The following is a 20,201-nucleotide window of genomic DNA, read 5'->3' on the forward strand; positions in this document are numbered from 1 at the left end:
ATAAAGCTATCCTGATGGGTTTTCAATATGCATGGGGTCAAAAACCGCAGGTAGTACATCAATTATTCAGTATAAATTTTATCGTGTGTTTACTAAATGTAAATTTTAATATTTTGGAGGAACCTCACTGCGGGCTGTCTTCATACTTATCATAAATATATATATATATATTTTATAAATATGTATTCAAGCTTAGTTTTTGCTTGATATAAAACGCTCTTACTGGGTACAAAGTAGAAAAGCTGTCCGAAATATGTACACAATATTTTGTTTATTTTATCGTCACTGGAACCCAGGGCGTTTCGGCCAGATTAAAGTGCGCTCTGCATTTTACTATTAAAACATCATTAGCTTGGAGGCTTAGATACTAAATATTTCGATTGTGGTCGAAATTTTGGCCTTATAAAAGCAATAAAAAGACTATTAAAATATTGAAATACCGCAATCTTTCCGGGGTTTTTTAAATTGATAAAAAAGTTTTTAGCTGAGTGAAAACGAGATCTTTTATAATATTATGGTAAAAAACATTAATGGTTTTTCCCCCGTTATATTGTCAACAAAGATTCGCTATTCGTTACATAAAGTCGGCGCTTCATTAGAGAGACTGTATTATTTCTTATTCATGCTTTTTAAAAGCTTTTAACTTGAAATAAAAGCATCCCAAGGCGCCTGCGTTACTCCTGATGCATGTGGCTTTATCCTTGCTACAAATGAGAATTTCTTAACGTAAATATAAATGTTTAATCGGAGTTCTGTAAACCTCGTTAAAATTTAAACACCCATTCTGAGCCGGAATAGGTCGAATGCTATGTCACGTGGTGTTTACAATCAACAGGAGTTCTAATCCAAGATCCGTCAAATTTTCTTCTCCAAAACATTGCGTACCAGGGTTCAAAAAGACGTGAATTGCTTATAGGAATCAAGGCTTCGCAGCTTCTCTCGCGCGGTAAGAAAATTCAATTTCTTGTTAATAACAATATTCTTTAGTCATAAGTCTATTGGAATATTACAAAATTTCAAACTGCTGTTGTAGGACACCAAGGTTATATTCGAATTTCTCTTTTGAAACTCCCTAAAATTTTACTACGCACCCCACAGAAATTCTCAAATTTCCAAATACGAGTAATATAATACATAAGAGTTCGTCAGACATATCTTCGAGAAAACATAAGAAATTCGTATTTTTAAAATTGCAAATCAGCGCTTGAATAAAAAATCAGCGAGATCCCATCCTTTTCAATTTGTTGACGTGCCAGAGATTGAAAAGTTGGAATTGAAAAGGAAGCGACGCGAAGTAAACTTGTTTAACCTGATCAGTCGCGTTCTATTTCAACAGCATCCGGCGTTGAAAACGCTACTCTTCCAAAAAAACTCCCACGCATTAGTTTTTCCCACATAAAATATTCTGTTTTTGTTTTTAATACAACCTTTGTGCACTATTCTAATTATCCGCATAAAAGAAAAGGCAAAGGAAAAGATTCTAAGCACTTCTCGTAAGAACTTATCCAGAAACTCGTAGAAATAAGTATAGATGAAAATATGCTTTATCTAAAATCGATTTTATTGGTCATTTCTAGTGATGGACCATCATTTCCAATGACTCCGTGCAAAACAAATCAATATCTCGTTTTGAAAACTATTTTTTTTCATTTTATTTTTCTCGCTTCTGTCAACGATTCCGTATTAAGACATACCATATATGGGAGTCATCTTTTCTTCATTGTTTGAGCGGGAAAATGTCTGGCGCGCGGACATTCAGGAAGTCGGAACTGGCAACACAAGCGGAAAGCATTAACTAACATGTGAACTTTAGAAGCACACTAGCATACACACATTGGCACCAGTCGGGCCAAGACGGGACGCTAGCACAGTCTATTACCCGTGCAGTTCGGCAACCATGGACAGCTGTTTCGTCCTTATTAGGACTCGTCAGCATGGCATAGCCGGTTAGCCTCAGTTAAACTTCATCGGCAAAAAAACTGCAGGGCGACTTCGACTAGAACAAAGTGCTTTAAACCACAGCTCAGATCCATGTGGGATCTAGAGCTGCGATCGGGCTAGCGTGATGCCAATTGTGCGGATCACACATGCGACCTTTGCTAGTCTAAAACTCCGTCGGATAGCCAAACTATCCTTGCGAGTATGTATACATAAATGTGAACTTTAGAAGCACACTAGCATACACACATTGGCACCAGTCGGGCCAAGACGGGACGCTAGCACAGTCTTGGCCCGACAGTCTTGGCCCGACTGGTGCCAATGTGTGTATGCTAGTGTGCTTTTAAAGTCCTCTAACTAACAACTAAAATACTTGTAGAAGAGAAACTAGAAAAACTGCGATGTGCATTGGAAGTTCGAAGATCCTTTTTGTTTTTCGCACGTGCAACGGACGTATTCCGATGGGAGGGGGGGACGTCCGCAAAATCACAAAAGACGAGGGCAAGCCAGGCTATCAAGAGTTGGCAAGCATACAAACATCGACGTGATCCCACTAAGCTTTTCGATGATTGAAGTAAAAAAATAGAAATAACAAGGCAAAAAATCAAGCCAGGCAAACGAAATTTTCACTTAATCCATCTAATCATCTATTTTATTATCCTTTCATTTATTCGTCAAAGCCACGAATTTATTAGATGAATAGTGCAAAACATACAAAATATTTGCGCGACAGTCCCGCATCCGGCACCTCATTCCTAGACCCTATTTCCAGGTCGCTACGGCCAGAAATAAATCTGTGTGGCAAGTGTTCCTGTGCGTTTTGAGCGCAAAGAAACCCAGAAACCGACTGAGCGAGATTTTGAACGCACGGTCTCGCTTATCGGCCCTTATCGAAGTTATTGCCAGTCTCTGGGTTTCTTTGTGTTCAAAACACAGGAACGCTTGCTGCGCAGGCTAGAAATAAAGTCTACCATCACCGCCTAAAAATCATTTACAATAACTCAATGGGATCTAGTTGGTCTTCTTTTTTATTTAGCGACTCTTATGATATCGGCTAGCACCATTACCACTTTACTTCGTAGATGGCCACAGGGAGACCGAAAGTAAAAGCAGCTGCGTAAAGTTTTGTGTTTGTTTAGGATAATTCGGGAGAAGATCAGTGGAGCAGGGGACCTCCCGCGAAGTCGTGACGTCTATCACTCTATGTGCGTTAGTGCTTGAGTTCACGACCACGCAAAATGATGACGGTCAAACGTTTAGATGTTTTTAAATCCACAAATAAGGGGGAAAAATAGAGTAAAATAGAGCAGATTTAAGGCGTTGGAAATCATCGATGTGTGTCTTCAAATTGTATATAAAGTTCGGGAATACTCATTGAGGGGACCGACAATCCGGTTGAAATCTATGCAACGTTCTTATGCAATAATCACGCTCTGTTCACGTGAACACCCGTTCATCGTAAATCTACTGCAGACCGCCATGTGTAAGCTAGAGTTCCAGCCAATCAGATTTGTCTCTCGGCTGTCAAAGATCAATAGATTAGCATTGCTAATGAGGAAAACCATAGCAACGTCAACGGAACACGGCTGTCAGTATATAAATCAGACTCCTAATTCTAATAGTTATAGTAGAGCTAAGAGCCGTTGCGGTATACTGAGTAATACGCAGCATTTATTCAGAGTTTTATTATTTCGTTCAATACTATTTACAAGACTAATTTATACATTTAAAGGATTTCGCTATCATGGCTTCAAATGGGAGTAAGTAAAATTCTTAGTTTTTTTTTTTTTTTAATCTGATAAAACAGTTCAAGGATTTGGAAGATAGTCAGTAAGTAAACGCAAGATTGTCTGACCTAATGTCGGATGGAACGACATATATTTTTAGAAATAACAGGCTCAGTGCCTACTACCAAAAATCAAAGGTTTGAAATCTGTAAATTCTGTAAATCAAACCCTATCGATTTTGTATGTGGCGCGAAGTCGCGCTTAAGTCACGCATTGTCGATTACGTTGTAAATCAGACAAGTTAAAGAAATATAGAGAAATATTTGATGAAGTACTTATTTAAGCTCGGTTACCAGCCGTCGCTAGTCACAGAAACGAGCTCGGACGAAATCAAACCTAGAACTTATTTCTATCTATTCATGGTTTTGAACAGTTTACCGTTTCACTTTTATAATCAATTCGTGTTTGTTCGATAGTCTAGTACTAACTGTGAGTAATGGTAATATTAACTATTCTCTAATTCACCCATAAACGTATTTTGTAGTTATGTATCGAATTCTTGAACATTTTGGAACCCATTTCGGTGCAAATGTCCACTCGAAAGAATGTAAACTTTCAGTAATTTCCCAATCACGTGAACAGTGAAATAACTTGAAACGTTAGACGGGGCGTTTGATATTTCTTACCTCGATGATGTATATCTAGGTTTTTTTTGGTATAGGTGTACTTCGATTCTAATGTTCTGATATATATATATATATATATATATATATATATATATATATATATATATATATATATATATATATATATATATATATATATATATATATATATATATATATATATATATATATATATATATATATATATATATATATATATATGTAGGATTTAGTGTTTTTATTCTGTTTTTATTCGCGAAAAAGCGCTTATTAACAAACTTAGAAAACCTGCTAAATGTTAATCATCTGACATTGCAGATTCCGATTGGTCAAGAAGCGTTGCCACGGGAACCTCTGACAGCGCGGGGTTTTCATCTTCGGCTAAAACAGCATCGGACAAAGTTTTCCTTGAAATTTTAGGCTTTTCCGAGGGGAAGCCTGAAAGTTTAGCCTCCACGAAACCACCAATGGAGAAACCAAATAGGTATGGGTGGCTGTACTGTGTTTTTACTCTAGGAAATAGTTTTCTAAGTGCAAAATTTTTCGTTACTTAAGTGTTCGAAAATGGCGACTATTCGAACTTAGAGATGCGCGCGAAGCACTTGAATTAGAGTGAACATGACTTCTAATTGCAAAGCTATGATTAGAATTGCAATAATGGTAATTATTTTTGCAAAATAATGGATACTGAATCATTAGATGAAGACAAACCCCTTAGGTAAATAGCAAAAACACTAAAGTTTTATCTACTAGACCTACACAAATTATAAGCTTACTTTACATTATTTCTGAGCATAGATGTTAACCCAACTTCGAAAGAAATCTTGTGAAATCACTTGAAATACAGTATATATGTGAAAAACAAACCCAAGAGAGCCAATGCGGGTAATACAGAGAATGTAGGAACATTTTCACCAAAAATTAAGCTTGTGATGAGGTCCAAAATCTTGTGACACCTGCCATATGCGGGTGTGTTCACAGCTATGTCCAAGTTGTTCGGTTTGTTGGTATAAAAACAACAAAATATACATGTTATGACAAATATTGTAAAACATTGCAAATTATTGTTTATACTTTATTTTGTTGATAGCTTCTCCGCCAAATTACTAAATGGGGCTATCGCTGGAATGGTTGGGGTCACTTGCACATTCCCCCTTGATTTGTGCAAAACCAGATTGCAAAATCAAGGAAGTGGTCAACGCATCTATAAGAACTTGTAAGTATATAAAAAAGTATATGTATAAGAATGTGCATACATCTACAGTACCGCTCACGAACATAGGGACACTGTTCGCGAAACTTTCGCGAACAATTTCGCGAACATATGTCCACATGTTCGAGAGCGGTACTGTACATGGTGACAAAAGTGGTTAGCCAGCTGGTTTTCCTCTATTCTTTTTATTTTTCAGTTTTTGTTGTTGATGATGGTTACATTTAGATGTTTATTTGGAAGTTCTGGGCACTAAATTTGCAAATGACGGCTACAGTATAACATGTGAAATATTACCACTGTAAATATTGGAAATGAGTGTTTGGGTCTCTGACCCCTTAGTTGTTTTTATAAGATAAAACCATACTCTGCCCCTTTCGCCCCCCTTTCACATTCGACCTACCCTCAAGAAATAAATTATTTTGCTTTTGTAGTTTGGATGTCATGTGGAAGGTTGTAAGAAATGAGGGCCCGAGAGGACTATACAAAGGTTTGTGATTGAATATTATTTTGAAAGATTTTCAAGGTTTTTTTGATGATTGTCATTATATCTTACATTATCAATATTTGCATACATTTGTAGGAATGGGAGTCAATGTGGTTCTTGTAAACCCTGAAAAAGCAATCAAACTTGCTGTAAATGACCAGCTAAGGCAGAAATTTGGTGGCAGAATGTAAGTAAAAAGTAATTTCAGTACTGTTTATGTCTACACTAAAGAGGCTCCACCATAACATTAGCAATTCTTCCCTGTTTTTATACACTCCTAAATATTAAAAATCAATTAAAAAAAAACACTTTTAAATGACAATGCTTCTCGCTTCCTAGGCACATTTTACCGCTTCACCTTGAAATGATTGCTGGTGCCGCAGCAGGGTGTTGTCAAGTTGCCGTCACCACACCAATGGAAATGCTGAAGATCCAGATGCAAATGGCAGGACGTCATGCCACCACCGCAACAGCAAACAGCAGCCTGGTAGGAAGTAGCTCTTCCACCAAGGCGCACATCAGCCGGTCATACGGCACTGCTTCTGTTGCTGTCCCTAGGTCTGCTTTCCAGATTGCTAAAGACCTACTGCTAACCAAAGGAATTAGCGGTATTTATAAGGGACTTGGTGCTACTCTTGCCAGGTAAGAAATCCCTCTCTTTGTTTCCATGACATGTTTCCATGACATATTACAATATGCCAATGTGCATGATGTCTTTCTTGACTGCTACTTTTTATTTCAGTTAAGTTTTACCTGAACAAAATTCTTTGAACGCGGGCGGAAGGTAACAACGTTGTACCAGTCGGTACTTGTTATCTACCATTACATCTTGACTGTTGCTACTTTTGACGTAACCCTTCTTCCTGTGACATTCTGTGGTTGGCTTTACTCCTGTAATGTTTATGACCCTTGGAATTTTTTTAAAGTATTTTATTCCTACACTTAACTAAGCTAGATAGGCCATATACAGTAGCATGATTTATAAACATTAGGAAACCAAGAACAAAGTATGAATAATGTTTGGCTATATGTAGCATTACCTATTGTGTTACACGATTTTAGTGGTTAATCTTAATGATGAAAAAAAAATTGAACAAGCTCAAAGATACAATACATTAACCCACAATATTTAAAAGCTGATAGGGCTTTCTCCATAAGACTGCTGCAATAAGCTTGGTTTAATTTCTTCTTGTTGTGTTTTGTATGTCGTAACCATTATGCTCATTATGAGGGCTATAATAGGGCTTTCTCCATAAGACTGCTGCAATAAGCTTGCTTTAATTTCTTTTTGTTGTGTTTTGTATGTCGTAACCATTATGCTCATAATGAGGGCTATAATAGGGCTTTCTCCATAAAACTGCTGCAATAAGCTTGCTTTAATTTCTTGTTGTGTTTTGTATGTCGTAACCATTATGCCTATAGTGACTGAGCTTTGATGGATGTTGTACTATCTTATTTTGTTTCTAGAATGATTAACACTACTTAGTGTCAATTTGTTGTACTTATAGTCATAAATAGTTACAAACTACATTGGTATAATAGTGCATTGCAACCTTTCCCTCACCAATTTTATTCCTTTTCAGGGACATCCCATTCTCATGCATCTACTTCCCATTATTTGCCTATTTGAACCTGAAGAGCATTGATATGCATGGAGGCAAGCCGCCGCTGATCTACTGCCTTGGGGCTGGATGTCTAGCAGGTAAGCGAGGTTCATGTCAAGACAATTCTAGAAGTTCATCCTCAAAACAAGTACACTAAGATTTAATTTTTAATTGGCTTGGCCATTCTCACTTTTGGAACATTTTATGGCTGTAATTTTGGTATATATGAAAATATATTACATAAATCATCAAAAGAAATAACATTCAAGGTTGCAAAACAACATTTTGCTGCTATACGAGCTTCAACAATTTTTCAGCATGTTCTTAGAATTTTGTAAAACTTGAGTCTGGATGTTGTCATGAAAAAAAAGTTTCTAAACAATAATTAAAAAAAAGATTGCCATAAGAAACAAACCAACGATTGCACCACAAATAATATTCTTTGAACTGTTAATTCTGTTATACACTGCTGTTTATTTGTTTAGGTATGACAGCCAGTGTTGCCGTCAACCCTCTTGACGTAATCAAGACCAGGCTACAGCTTCTCAACAGACCCCAAGGAGAGCCAAACTACAATGGAATTATAGACTGCGCAAAGAAGATCTATTCCAATGAAGGTCTGGCGGCATTCTACAAGGGTGCCGTTCCTAGAATGATTGTAATTGCCCCCTTATTTGGGATAGCACAGACAGTCTACTTTGTAGGCGTAGCTGAACGTATACTAGGGGTTGATGTGGACTCGAACTGAGGAGTCATTTAAATCTATATTGATAAATGCAGTATACTAAGCCTGCTCCACTCCAAATTATTTCCCTAACAGAAGCAGCTAGTTTTTATCTTCCAAAAAAATATCTCCTTCTCTAAGACCTTTTTGTAACATTATATTTTTGTAGCAATTTGCATATTCTTCTTTTAGACAAGACTTTAAGTTTGGAGTGGGGCTAGATTGTAATATATAAGCTTAAATTAAAGAGTTTAAAAATGATTTGTAAATAGATAAAGAAATGAAATGAGATAGATAATAAGAAGTGATTACAGAGTAAGCATTCTTAGAACAGTAAAATGGTGACTTTTTAGACACAAATTGAAAGGCACCCGGGCAAAATATGGTTTGCACATTTTTTGTATATTGAGAAAACTTCTATTTACATTTATTATTTTGACGCATTGGCTCTAAACATAAAAGCAAGAGAGTCAAAGACCACCACATAGTTCTGGGAACAAGTGTGTATGGCTTGCTGGCTAAGTCAAAGTGTATATAGATAAAGAGGGTTATTTAAAATGAATAATTTATGAAAAATGTGTTTTTGCCTTTTTTTTCTGCTACTTTCCATACACTGACATACACCTATCGTCAGTGCGAAACTGCAAATGGCAGTTCTAGGAAGAAAGGAACCATGGGTCTCATTAAATTTCTACTAAATGCTGAAGAATATGGATAAATCAAACAATTATCCATTAAAGATCACCAATGTATGTCTCTGACATTGCTAGACTTTGTTCAACACCTTTAATTTTATGAATGATTAGTACCCAGAAGCACCGTTCTGGCTTAGAACTGCCATTTACTATTTGCCATTTTTGAAATAGGTGTATACACAATCATAACATACTGTACAAGACGGCAGGATCTCTAACCAGAATACTAAATAAGGCTTTACAAACTTCCCCAATGCAAATACAAATGAACCTTTTTTGACCACTCATTAGAGGATCTTATTTTGTGTGTGTTAAAAGCTCTACATTTATCCCTTTTCAGTCTATAACGATCATTCAATCACAAATTTAAAAGATTTGAGCAAAATTCAGGCAAAATCTCCAAATGGAAATACAAACCGAGTTAACATCTAGAGCCCACTTAATAAAAGTGACCTCAAATTGGGATTCACATTTACAGTTAATATAAGAATATTTTGGAATGTAAGTAATTGATGAAAGGAGGGTTACCACTTGATAATAACTTTAGGTACATATACCTAAAGTATACATAGGCTTACTTTTGGGTATCAGATTGCTAATGATCTACATGGCAACACAATTTCTACTCTTGATTTTAGAGGCCTGAATGCATGACTTACTGCACTTATGTACAGCTTGACAGCTACAAGCCTTTGGCACGCTTCGTAATTAATTCAACTTTTCAAGTGCCATGAATAATTTACTGTAACTTGAAGTATGGACAGTGAGGGCAATTTAATAAATATGATATTGATTGTAAAGACAGAAATCTTTAAGCGAGTTTTAGATTCTTATAATACGCTCTTCTTGAATTTAAATTTGCTTTATTTCAAGAGTTGTAAGTTGACAATAGATACAGGTCAAACATGCAAGAAACACCAAGACAAATCCAACCCAATCAATTTCTCTTTGATCACGATATTTAGATTTGGAAATATCCTAATTACAAAGGAAGGAATGATTATTATAATATGTGGTATTTTGCACTTCCCAATGTTTCCTACCACATTATGGCTTCAATATTCTTTTCAATATTCTCCATATGAATGGCTTCTGTTTCTATCCACAGCGACTGAATATAATGAAATTCCCAACTTAAATTGTAAATCATTTATAAATAATAACTAATTTAAAAAGTGTCGTCCTTTGTTTCGGCCAAACAGTATTTCTCTTATCTCAGGCATCATCTGAAAATGTTAATAAATAAAGGTAAGACACAATTACAAGAACAAAATAAAAACTGATGAAAAGCTTTAGACATTGGGTGCATCCCAACTGCGATGGAAAACAGCATGTGTCCTATTTGTGGCTTGGGCTTTTAACTGTTCATGTTTGTAAAAAGGGTTCTCTAAGCAGAGAGTTATTATAAGGTTTAAGTGGCATCACGAGTGACCCAGTGTGTTAGCGCGTCAGCGTATGGGGCCTCTCAACTCTGCTGAAACAGGATCAATTCCCGGTCGAGACATGGATAGTATCTTTCTGTTTCTAGGCCCTGAATTTGACTTGTTGAACGTATGTGAGCTTACTAGAAGCTTGTGTTCCTCAATTCTCCAGGAACTGATGTTCTTAATACATTACTAGGATTTTAAATGTGAAGCGCTTAGAACATGGTTTGTATAAGCGCTATATAAATGCTACATACTTTTTTAATTTTAAGTTGGCAAATCTACTGTAACTGTGCAACAGCTCACCTGTCGGCCCAACATTTCCAGTCTGCTTTCTAGAGTGTTCACAACTTTGATCTTGCCTTGCTTGGCATGCAGCTCTATTCCACCGGCGCTAAAAAAAAAAAAAAAAAAAAAAAAAAAAAAAACTCAGCAATGACATTTGGGTGGTACAGGGGGGGGGTATGGATCATGTTTCACGGACCGGGCAAAATGGCTTTTTCACATTTCACGGATTAGAAAATGGCCTTTTAATCATGTTTCATGTGCATAGAAATGGATGATTTCACGTTTCTCAACAGTTAAAAAACACGAAAATACCCTTTACCACCCTGATGACAGACATGTGGCTAGGAGGGGGGGGGGTGTTTACCCCCTTCCCAACTGTCATTTCCCACTGAAGAATCATCAAATTTTATACTTTTAACAGAGAGAAAATAATGCTCAAACCAAGCAGGGTCTCCAATAGCCAGGGAAGTAACAGAAACTGACATACAGTACTACCCTAAACAGTTTTTCATCAATGAAAGCTTGTTATCTACTCCTTCTAAGATAATTTTTACTCCTAAAGCACTGGAGATGAAAATGAAATAAGGACCTGAATGAGAGGCATGCCTGCTACATTAAATTAAACTAGAAGTTTCTAATAGAAAGTGAATGCTCGGAGGATGGGAAAAACAGGTTTCAGTATAGGGGTTCTAAAAAAAACACTGATTGATATGAAATCAAAATACAAATCAGCCGACTGGGAAGCCTGTGGTGTGGACCCGGAAATATCAGCTTTTCGCATATGCGATACCAAGATTAGACTTGCTCTCCGGTTGCTGCGCTCCCTCTGAGCAATAAGCAACCTGTGGCATATTTGAGCAATTGCAATCACAGGTCTGTCCATGTTTAGGATGACTATATGTTTAACACTTACCTGATAGGCCAAGAAAGATGCCTTCATTATTAGGATGAGTTATTGCTGTACACTCACCAGTCAGGGCCAAGGAAGTTCTGTTCATCTACTGTCAACTCAATTTCTTTCTTTGTTTGCTTTTTGTACTCCTCAGTTGCAGGGCCAAACACAGCCTATCAGATAACAGAACCATTGCTGAGTTAAAAGCACATTCAACAAATCTATTCATCTGCACAACAAAATTGTAAACTATTACCATAAAGAGAGTACAGACTGCTTTAAAGTAATTTAAAAACATAATCTAGACATCCAGTACTGTACACCTATAAAATAACCCATTTACGGTGGCTAGTATACTCCTATTTAAAAATAAGTAAACTAATAACAAAAGAAAACAATTTGTTATGATCAACAGCACCTATATTTCTGCTTGTTATTAAATTGTATCGAGAATCTAGTTTTGACAACACAAAGAGATACTTGTGATTTATTGCTATTTCAAATAAAGTTGCACTGGAGACCCATGTGTCGTAGCCTGCGGTGGTTCAAGCCAGGCAACATATAAACAACAGTATTCTTGTATCTGAAAGCTATGTGAATGTAAACAAGAATTCTAATGCATTTGAAACTAGGATTCATACTTTATTTACACTTATTTGCTTATTGACTTTATATGAAGTACTGTGGGTTACGATACACAGATTCTCCAAGTGCAACCTTATTTGAAATAGGTGTATCTGCTGATGTTTGCGTTTGGATAGTAAATAGTCCTACGGCAATAAACAGGGCATCAAGAGGTGCAGTTTCCAGGTGTTTGTGACTATACTAGCTATAAGCTGTCTCTGGTCTACAACTACTCATAAGATACTCAGGCCTGTAGCCAGGATTTTGAGCAGGGTGGTTTTTCCATTTGAGCTGACCAAATTTCTGATATACCCCTCTACTCGCCTTATTACATTAGGCAATCAATATTTCAAACAAATTCAATCTTGTATTTTAGGACGATTTTTAACATATAGTGATAAAAATAAAGATAATTATTTTAAAAAGATTTTTATAGTCATTTTAAAGACATACAGTATTGATATGCACGGTATGTCCAGCCAACGTTATTTTTTTGTCAACTCTAAAGCCGGGTTGGGGGTCCATCTGAACCCCCTCTCGGTACGGGCCTGATACTGCATGTGTTTTTAGGGGTTTGACACCAACCTTCACTATTGATACATCTTGCTTTCGGCATCTTATCAGCACCTTGGATTCAAGAAGTTGATAAAGCCCCTAAAGACAAGCATTCCATTGATTAACAAATACTTCTTAGCAGGCAGATATTGGTAACATGTACAACAAAGGTTGTTGAAATTGTGTACATAGACAGTAAAAGAAATTGAAATCAATCCTGAATATGTGATTTTTGCCAGACCATGGATAATCTGCTGGTACTTCCCCACTTCCAGTGTTTCCCTTACTGTACCTGTGTAATAAGACCTTGGATAATCTGCTGGTATTTCCCCTGATCCTGGGTTACCTTACCAAGCCGTTCAACAGCTTCATCAAGAATTCTCTAAAATATTCACACACAAAACAACAATTAAGAATATGTCCAGTGAGATGATGGCATATGTAGTCTAAAGTTCTCAAGCCAGGGGGACCAGAGCTTTTTCCAGAGTTTTATAAAACCCAGCTCTTTGTATTGAAAAATAGTGAATCCCTTGTTTTATCGGATTAACGAATCTTTCACACACAACATTTGTGCTTGCTACTACGGAGTAAAGTCAGTTGAATGGGGAGCTTATTTGAACATGTCTCAAAATGTTTATTTGTGCTATGCCAATGCTAAACATTACTGCTGTCCTGACTCTGCCCTTTTATGTCCTAATAATCCACAAAATGACAGCAAAGCATGTCAAGAATAAAATGTACATAACAAAGCAGAGTTTAGTTGTGTGATTGCTGTTGATGACATGATGTGGCGTAATCTTTGGGTGATAAGAGGATGGACTCACAAAAAATGAGATATATTTCATATAACAGAACGTAACATTAGTAAGCAGTTCACACACAGTCGTCATCAGAAGATCTCTACATGACACTTGCTCAAAAGATCTAAATCATCACTATGTTACCTTTATATGGTCATCTTGAGATTTAAGAACTTTGAGCCTTGACTGGTTCAGCTGGTTTGACCTCTGACTAAAAGGTAATATTTAAATTATTGGATCGATACAGGATACTGTACAGCAGTTATTACAAACAGGGTGACAAAAAGATATGAAGATTATTTCCAGTGGGAGTTAATCATGAAACGCCCAGATTTGAATCTTAATTGCTAGAATCATAGATTAAATTTTAAATCTGTCTACATCTAAAAGATGATAGCTATAGATTACACTAAGATCACCAAAAAATGTAAGCACCAACATTGCTTTGATAATTACATTTTCTTCTGGAGTTCCACTTGCTTTTCTTTCTTCTCATAGTAATTCATAATCTTAAGCCTCTCTTGCTGTACAAGCCGTCCTTTCTCAATATTAAACTCCTCTTCAGCCTGGCAAAAAATGTGGCAAAACAAGAACTTTAGAAGAGATCTCCTGTGGCAAAACAAGAACTTTAGAAGAGATCTCCTGTGGCAAAACAAGAACTTTAGAAGAGATCTCCTGTGACAAAACATGCAACTTAGAAAATATCTCCAGAATGTCTGTATTAGCATTGTTATTAGTACAGCCAACTCTCAACTACATGTTCATCAAATCATAGTCCACTGCTCCCCCCCCCCCCCTCCCCCCCAACCAATATGGTGGCCCGGCGTAACACTACCTGCTTTAAACCTTTTTTCCCATGCAAATATATTGAGAAATATATAAGGGTATTGGTAAATGATAAATAATCCCCTCAAAATGACAGGTTAGTGATCTGTTTAACATAAATCATAGAATACGAATTAAAATTTAAATATTTCCCTTATTTACTTTAAGTAAGTTAAGTTATATGAACGACGTAGAGCAAAATGGGCTGAGCAAAATAATTCAGGGGCAAATAATCTGCCTTCATTTTTCAATAACAAGAGTAAGAAATAAAGAAAGCGAATTTCCCCACCTTAGCGTCGATCTCTTCGGCCTTTTCCTTGGCTTCCTGTTCGATGAATTTCATCATGTGTTCGATCTACAGCGAGACAAACGTTAGCTATTTTTTTCCCGGGCGTCAGCCATCTTGGAAAATACTTTTACATACGACATTGAAAATAACCTATTCTCGTAGGATGTTATCGTAAAATTATAAGAATCTAACGAAATAATTTAATGAGAAGTGCGTAGATATACCTGTTTTTTAACTTCAGCATCGTTAAGGGCCATTTTGAGGTATTTTTTTCAGGATTCTTGTAAATAAATGTTCATGTGATGGAAATATTGGATTGAGTCATTGACACAGTCCGCTGACCTGGTCACGCGCTTATCACCCACAATGCTGTGCAAGATAACACAGGAAAACCGTCAAGAGTTGAGAGTGTTTTGGCTTTCAGGCAAAAGCACTTTCAGGCGAGGCCGCCCTGTACAAATACTACTGCATAAATACTTGCAATCATAATTGCCGTGTACCCAAACTAAGAATAACCTTGCCGACTATCCACACCGTCTGATATAATGTCACTAACTCACGATGTACACCCTTGCATTGCTAAAGGGGTTGGACAAGAATGGGAATACAGTAGTGATTCCATTCTCGAAACCCAGTGTACCTTTGTGCTTGGTCTCGAGCCTTGAAGCCCTTTCCTCTTCCTCCTCAAGGCAAGCGCCCTGTCGTCCATCATTAATCGATTTTTACCACATGAAGTGTTGGCCGTCAGGCGCGTACACAGGGGGAAGGGAGGGGGGAGTATGCGCGTACACAGGGGGGAAGGGAGGGGGGAGTATGCGCGTACACAGGGGGAAGGGAGGGGGGAGGGTATGCGCGTACACAGGGGGAAGGGGGGGGTATGTGCGTACACAGGGGGAATGGAGGGGGGTATGCGCATACACAGGGGGAAGGGAGGGGGGTATGCGCGTACACAGGGGGAAGGGAGGGGGAGTATGCGCGTACACAGGGGGAAGGGAGGGGGGGTATGCGCGTACACAGGGGGAAGGGAGGGGGGGTATGCGCGTACACAGGGGGAAGGGAGGGGGGTATGCGCGTACACAGGGGGAAGGGAGGGGGGGTATGCGCGTACACAGGGGGAAGGGAGGGGGGGTATGCGCGTACACAGGGGGAAGGGAGGGGGGTATGCGCGTACACAGGGGGAAGGGAGGGGGGTATGCGCATACACAGGGGGAAGGGAGGGGGGTATGCGCGTACACAGGGGGAAGGGAGGGGGGTATGCGCGTACACAGGGGGAAGGGAGGGGGTGGTATGCGCGTACACAGGGGGAAGGGAGGGGGGGTATGCGCGTACACAGGGGGTAGGGAGGGGGGGTATGCGCGTACACAGGGGGAAGGGAGGGGGTGTAGGCGCGTACACAGGGGGAAGGGAGGGGGGTATGCGCGTACACAGGGGGAAGGGAGGGGGGGTATGCGCGTACACAGGGGGAAGGGAGGGGGGGTATGCGCGTACACAGGGGGAAGGGAGGGGGGTATGCGCGTACACAGGGGGAAGGGAGGGGGGGTATGCGCGTACACAGGGGGAAGGGGGGGGGTATGTGCGTACACAGGGGGAAGGGAGGGGGGGTATGCGCGTACACAGGGGGAAGGGAGGGGGGGTGCGCGCGTACACAGGGGGCTGTGCGTACACAGGGGAGAGAGTTGCACAGGGTACTACCCCCACCAAAAGTGAGTCATTTCTTATTTGAGAGATCGTCGTCAAATATGCTTTTCTCATATCAATCAATCAATCAATCAATATATTTTATTTGGTACCCTTATACATGATTATATATCAGGTGTTTTTCCAAATAGTTAAGATAAAAAGGAGGTTGTCATTATCCGTGGTGTGCATTTATTCTTTTAGGCATTCAAATCTTTTTCTTGTGCAGTCAAAAATATATTTTGCAGTTTCCCTGTTAATGATCTCGTTTCTTTGATCCATGGTAATAATAAAAAGGAAAGCTCTTTCAGATGTCATTGCATTTAAGTTGATATTAGTTTTGTCTTTGATAACACTATAGTATGCCTTTCTAATCGCGTTGTATGTAGGGCATTTTACAAGAAAGTGTTCTTCGTTTTCTATTCCATTTTTGCAAATCGTGCACCTCCTCTCATTTGGGGGCACATATGGTTTGGCATGTCTACCTGTTTCGATGGCCAAATTATGATTGCTTAGTCTTAATTTTGTGACGGCAATTCTGTGTTGTACATTATTAATTTGGGTAAGATATTTTTCAAGTTCGTAGACCACCTTGAAGGTCCTGAAAGTTCGCAATTTATTCTTTTGGCGTGGGTCTCTTCTACTATCATTGTGAATCTCACTTAGCCACACCTGTCGCTCGATATCTTCAAAGCGCATCTTTATTAAATTTATAGACGTGTTTGGGGCATCAAGCCATATATAGCCCAAGCCTGCTCGATCTAAAATGTTTTTCAGTTTGTGCACCCAAGTTACCTTGCTGTTATTTTCTAAAGAATCTAGGAAAGCCAACACAGCAAGTTTACTGTGGTCAGAATTTATCATTTTTTGCCAATATTTTACATGATACATATGACTGCGCGCCCCTCCCCCCTAAGCCATTTCTGGTACGCGCCTGTTGGCGGCTAGCACGATATTCAAAAACACATACACAAAAAGGGATCCCATGAACTGATGTAAATTTTTATTGACCTGCCTCTTGTACATCAGATTACCTATCTATTGCCCTTTCCATCCTTTCTACATATCACAAAATTCTCCACACTAAGCAAACGCTCAGTAGTCACCATGTAAAAGGGATTTAAAGGTTATCTACGATAACCTCACCCATTCTTCCTGTTTGTTTCTATCAGTTCACTGTTCTTTCGTGTTTCCGTTATTTGGCAAAGAATAAAGACGCGACATGGCGGATAAGTGAAAGTGAACTGATACATATGTTTAGCAAGCCAGCGGCTACACGTAGGCTAACATATGTTTGGCTTCATCCAAGCGAATGCCTACTTATTATATATTAGCATTGAATGGTGCAGATCCGAATCAGTTATCATCATTATTTATATCATTTATTGCTTTTTAGGGGGGATTGGGGGGGGGGGGGGGTGGGGGTTGCGATGACGAAGAAGGAACCTGTAACTGCAGGCAGAAGGTAACATAGCGATCTGAAGCTACTGACTGATTCTGGGTTGTGCTATCCAGCGCACGTCTTGTTGCGTCATGCTGACGCGGCTTTTTCGGGACATGATGGCCAATGGAACAGTGCCCAGGCGCGAACGGGGAGTGGGTCCTTTGCCCTCATCTTTTTTCTTAAGCAGTGCAGTGGCAAGGGCCGCTCGCACAACACGTACTTAACTTTTAAATCTTTTCCCTTCGTGTTTTTAGGGGCGTACATAAAGGAATGCAAGCAGTCTACTTACACCGCGCGTACGCTGAGATCTGCGTTACAGCAGCGCCAGTATGCACATCTGTGTGCCCTTTTTGCCCAGTAGTGTCGTTACAGCCGCGTGACAAGTTTTCATAGTCCCAAGATACCCCGCGTGACAGATGGGGTCAAGGGGAGCATCAGCACTTCCCCCACCTCACTTCCCCTCATATCAAAACAAGTCCGTGGGCGCTCTACGTATATCGTCAGTGAAGCCATGTTTACTTGGGTGAGTCCTCATAAACCGGACCACCACCAAAGCCACAGCTCTCTGGTCTCACTCGGGATCGATGAAAATCTCGAAGGACATTATAAAGGTAACGAACTCAACTATCATTTAGCTGCCTAATCTGTCGCGATAGATAGCTCTTTGTAGAGCTCTAAACGCTCTTCTTTAAAGCTCCAGTCAGGAGGTCTTGAAATATAGCATCCTCAAATGGCCACTACCGTCCCAAATAAAATAAGGCTCGATTATATTTTCATTATTGCGTTTTTATGTTGGTACAACTCGGCCCTATTTATGTCATGGTATTTTTATGTGAGTTGTGCTATGGCAGTTATACGTCTCAAATTACAGTGTTAGTAGCTCGTCTGAATGCTGTAATAGTTAGATTTGACCCGGCATGTCGTTGATAGATATCTCGCACTAAATATTTTCTGGTAGATTATCCTTTGAACTAGGGAATATGTGAGATCCCTATAATATTTATTCTGCTTAATCATGAGTAGCGATAAGTAAAGATGAAAGATATTCTGCCACTGTAAAATCTTTCAGATTTCTTTCTGCTTATAACATTAAGTTGTGTCGTCACATCCGGTTTGGTGTATCTATTTGAATACAGCCTTTTGCGACTACAGAAATGCAAATGCATAAAAAAATGCTTTAAAGCGTCACGTTACTTTATGTGTATGACCTATTTATCTGTGGTCCTGAGTTTATATACCTTAAAATTTTTCGGTTATAATTGTCATTCGGTTGTAATGAAACTAGATAATGAAATTAACCGATTCTAATTCTAAAATCCGGTGGAAACAACGCCCAATTGCCTCTAAAATTCCATTTTCCCGATAAAAATGTTATGATGGATACTATTTTATATAAACACCGAATTTTCGATTCTGCTTCGTGGTATTCAATCCACACCGGACGTCTGCTGTAGGGGTCGTTAGAGAGCGATCGCAATGACCGCTGGGCCACCGGAATTGATGGACTAGCGCATGTTTGATGTCAACAGTATTTCTGCGGTGCATTATGGGTAGATAGAAGGTTGCGGGGAAGGTATGGCATCGACCATCCTCGTGTAAAGTTCTACCTCTTATCCCAGGCAATATGCTCGTTGTCAAGGAGATATCTGATGTGTTTTGGCGAAAAAGAACCATTGTGTTATTTCAGGGCCGTAGCAAGGGGTGGGGCACTGGGGGCACGTGCCCCCCAATATTTCAAAAATTACAAGGAAATGACCAGTAAGGGCGTGGCTGTGCCCCCAATATTTTCTTAATGTTTTCTTAATTTTATATATTTTGAGAATATTGGGGGGGGGGATCATTCTCTCTTGCTGATGCCTTATAAATAGAACTGAGTGTTTAGTTTAGGATGGATAGAAATTCGCCGTGATTCAAGTGGATTTAATTCTTAATCGATGTACATCTCATCTGCACAGGGTTTCATAGCCTACGAAACCACGCGTCACGTAAGTCGGATCGATGGACTTTAAGCAGAGCCTGTGTATCCTTCCTCACCTCTCTTGGACGCACAACAATAATGCATTATGTTCACCGTACCCTGCATACACAGAGCATACCTTATTACACTTAATTGTCACGACGTCAAAATTTCGCGATTTTGAGATGGCGATATTTCGCGACACTTTATTTTCGCGATTTTTTTATTTTCGTAAAAACCAGATCACTTTATTTTCGCAATTTCGCGATTTTGGAATAATAATATCAAGGAAAACAAGTGGAACTAAAATGTGCTGTAATCATCAAAACTGAAATAATTTATAACAAAAAGATACGAGGGCTAATTATAGTTTCAT

At 38.9% G+C, this 20,201-nt stretch overlaps 3 protein-coding genes across 4 annotated transcripts in view; 2 read left to right on the forward strand and 1 right to left on the reverse strand.

Annotated features, from left to right (window-relative positions):
- The first annotated feature begins 823 nt into the window (after positions 1 to 823).
- Positions 824 to 8,931, forward strand: LOC5510815 (mitochondrial glutamate carrier 1). 2 transcript variants are annotated; one of them, XM_032380010.2, is made up of 8 exons: positions 824 to 946; positions 4,649 to 4,814; positions 5,421 to 5,546; positions 5,975 to 6,030; positions 6,124 to 6,214; positions 6,367 to 6,669; positions 7,611 to 7,729; positions 8,117 to 8,931. In XM_032380010.2, exons 2-8 carry the CDS (start codon positions 4,798 to 4,800, stop codon positions 8,377 to 8,379), a joined length of 975 nt encoding a protein of 324 aa, XP_032235901.1. In that variant the 5' UTR covers positions 824 to 946; positions 4,649 to 4,797; the 3' UTR covers positions 8,380 to 8,931. The 2 variants fall into 2 exon arrangements, with proteins under 2 accessions (XP_032235901.1, XP_048578557.1); XM_048722600.1 differs by lacking the exon at positions 824 to 946 and adding an exon at positions 3,508 to 3,698.
- Positions 8,932 to 9,896: 965 nt separating this feature from the next.
- On the reverse strand, positions 9,897 to 15,116 carry LOC5510801 (V-type proton ATPase subunit E). The gene is made up of 9 exons (XM_001631210.3): positions 14,972 to 15,116; positions 14,748 to 14,813; positions 14,090 to 14,199; positions 13,778 to 13,844; positions 13,126 to 13,215; positions 12,864 to 12,932; positions 11,733 to 11,827; positions 10,781 to 10,868; positions 9,897 to 10,276 (listed from the first exon to the last, which is right to left on the reverse strand). Exons 1-9 carry the CDS (start codon positions 15,002 to 15,004, stop codon positions 10,214 to 10,216), a joined length of 681 nt encoding a protein of 226 aa, XP_001631260.2. The 5' UTR covers positions 15,005 to 15,116; the 3' UTR covers positions 9,897 to 10,213.
- A 3,217-nt stretch (positions 15,117 to 18,333) lies between these two features.
- Positions 18,334 to 20,201, forward strand: part of LOC5510816 (shaker-related potassium channel tsha2) — a 28,059-nt gene continuing 26,191 nt past the window's right edge. The window contains exon 1 of the mRNA XM_032379998.2: positions 18,334 to 18,479. Coding sequence (XP_032235889.2) covers positions 18,380 to 18,479 — 100 coding nt within the window. The 5' untranslated portion in view covers positions 18,334 to 18,379. The remainder of the gene's footprint in view (positions 18,480 to 20,201) is intronic.

This window comes from Nematostella vectensis, chromosome 15, assembly GCF_932526225.1.
Source record: "Nematostella vectensis chromosome 15, jaNemVect1.1, whole genome shotgun sequence".
Classification (NCBI taxonomy): domain Eukaryota; kingdom Metazoa; phylum Cnidaria; class Anthozoa; order Actiniaria; family Edwardsiidae; genus Nematostella; species Nematostella vectensis.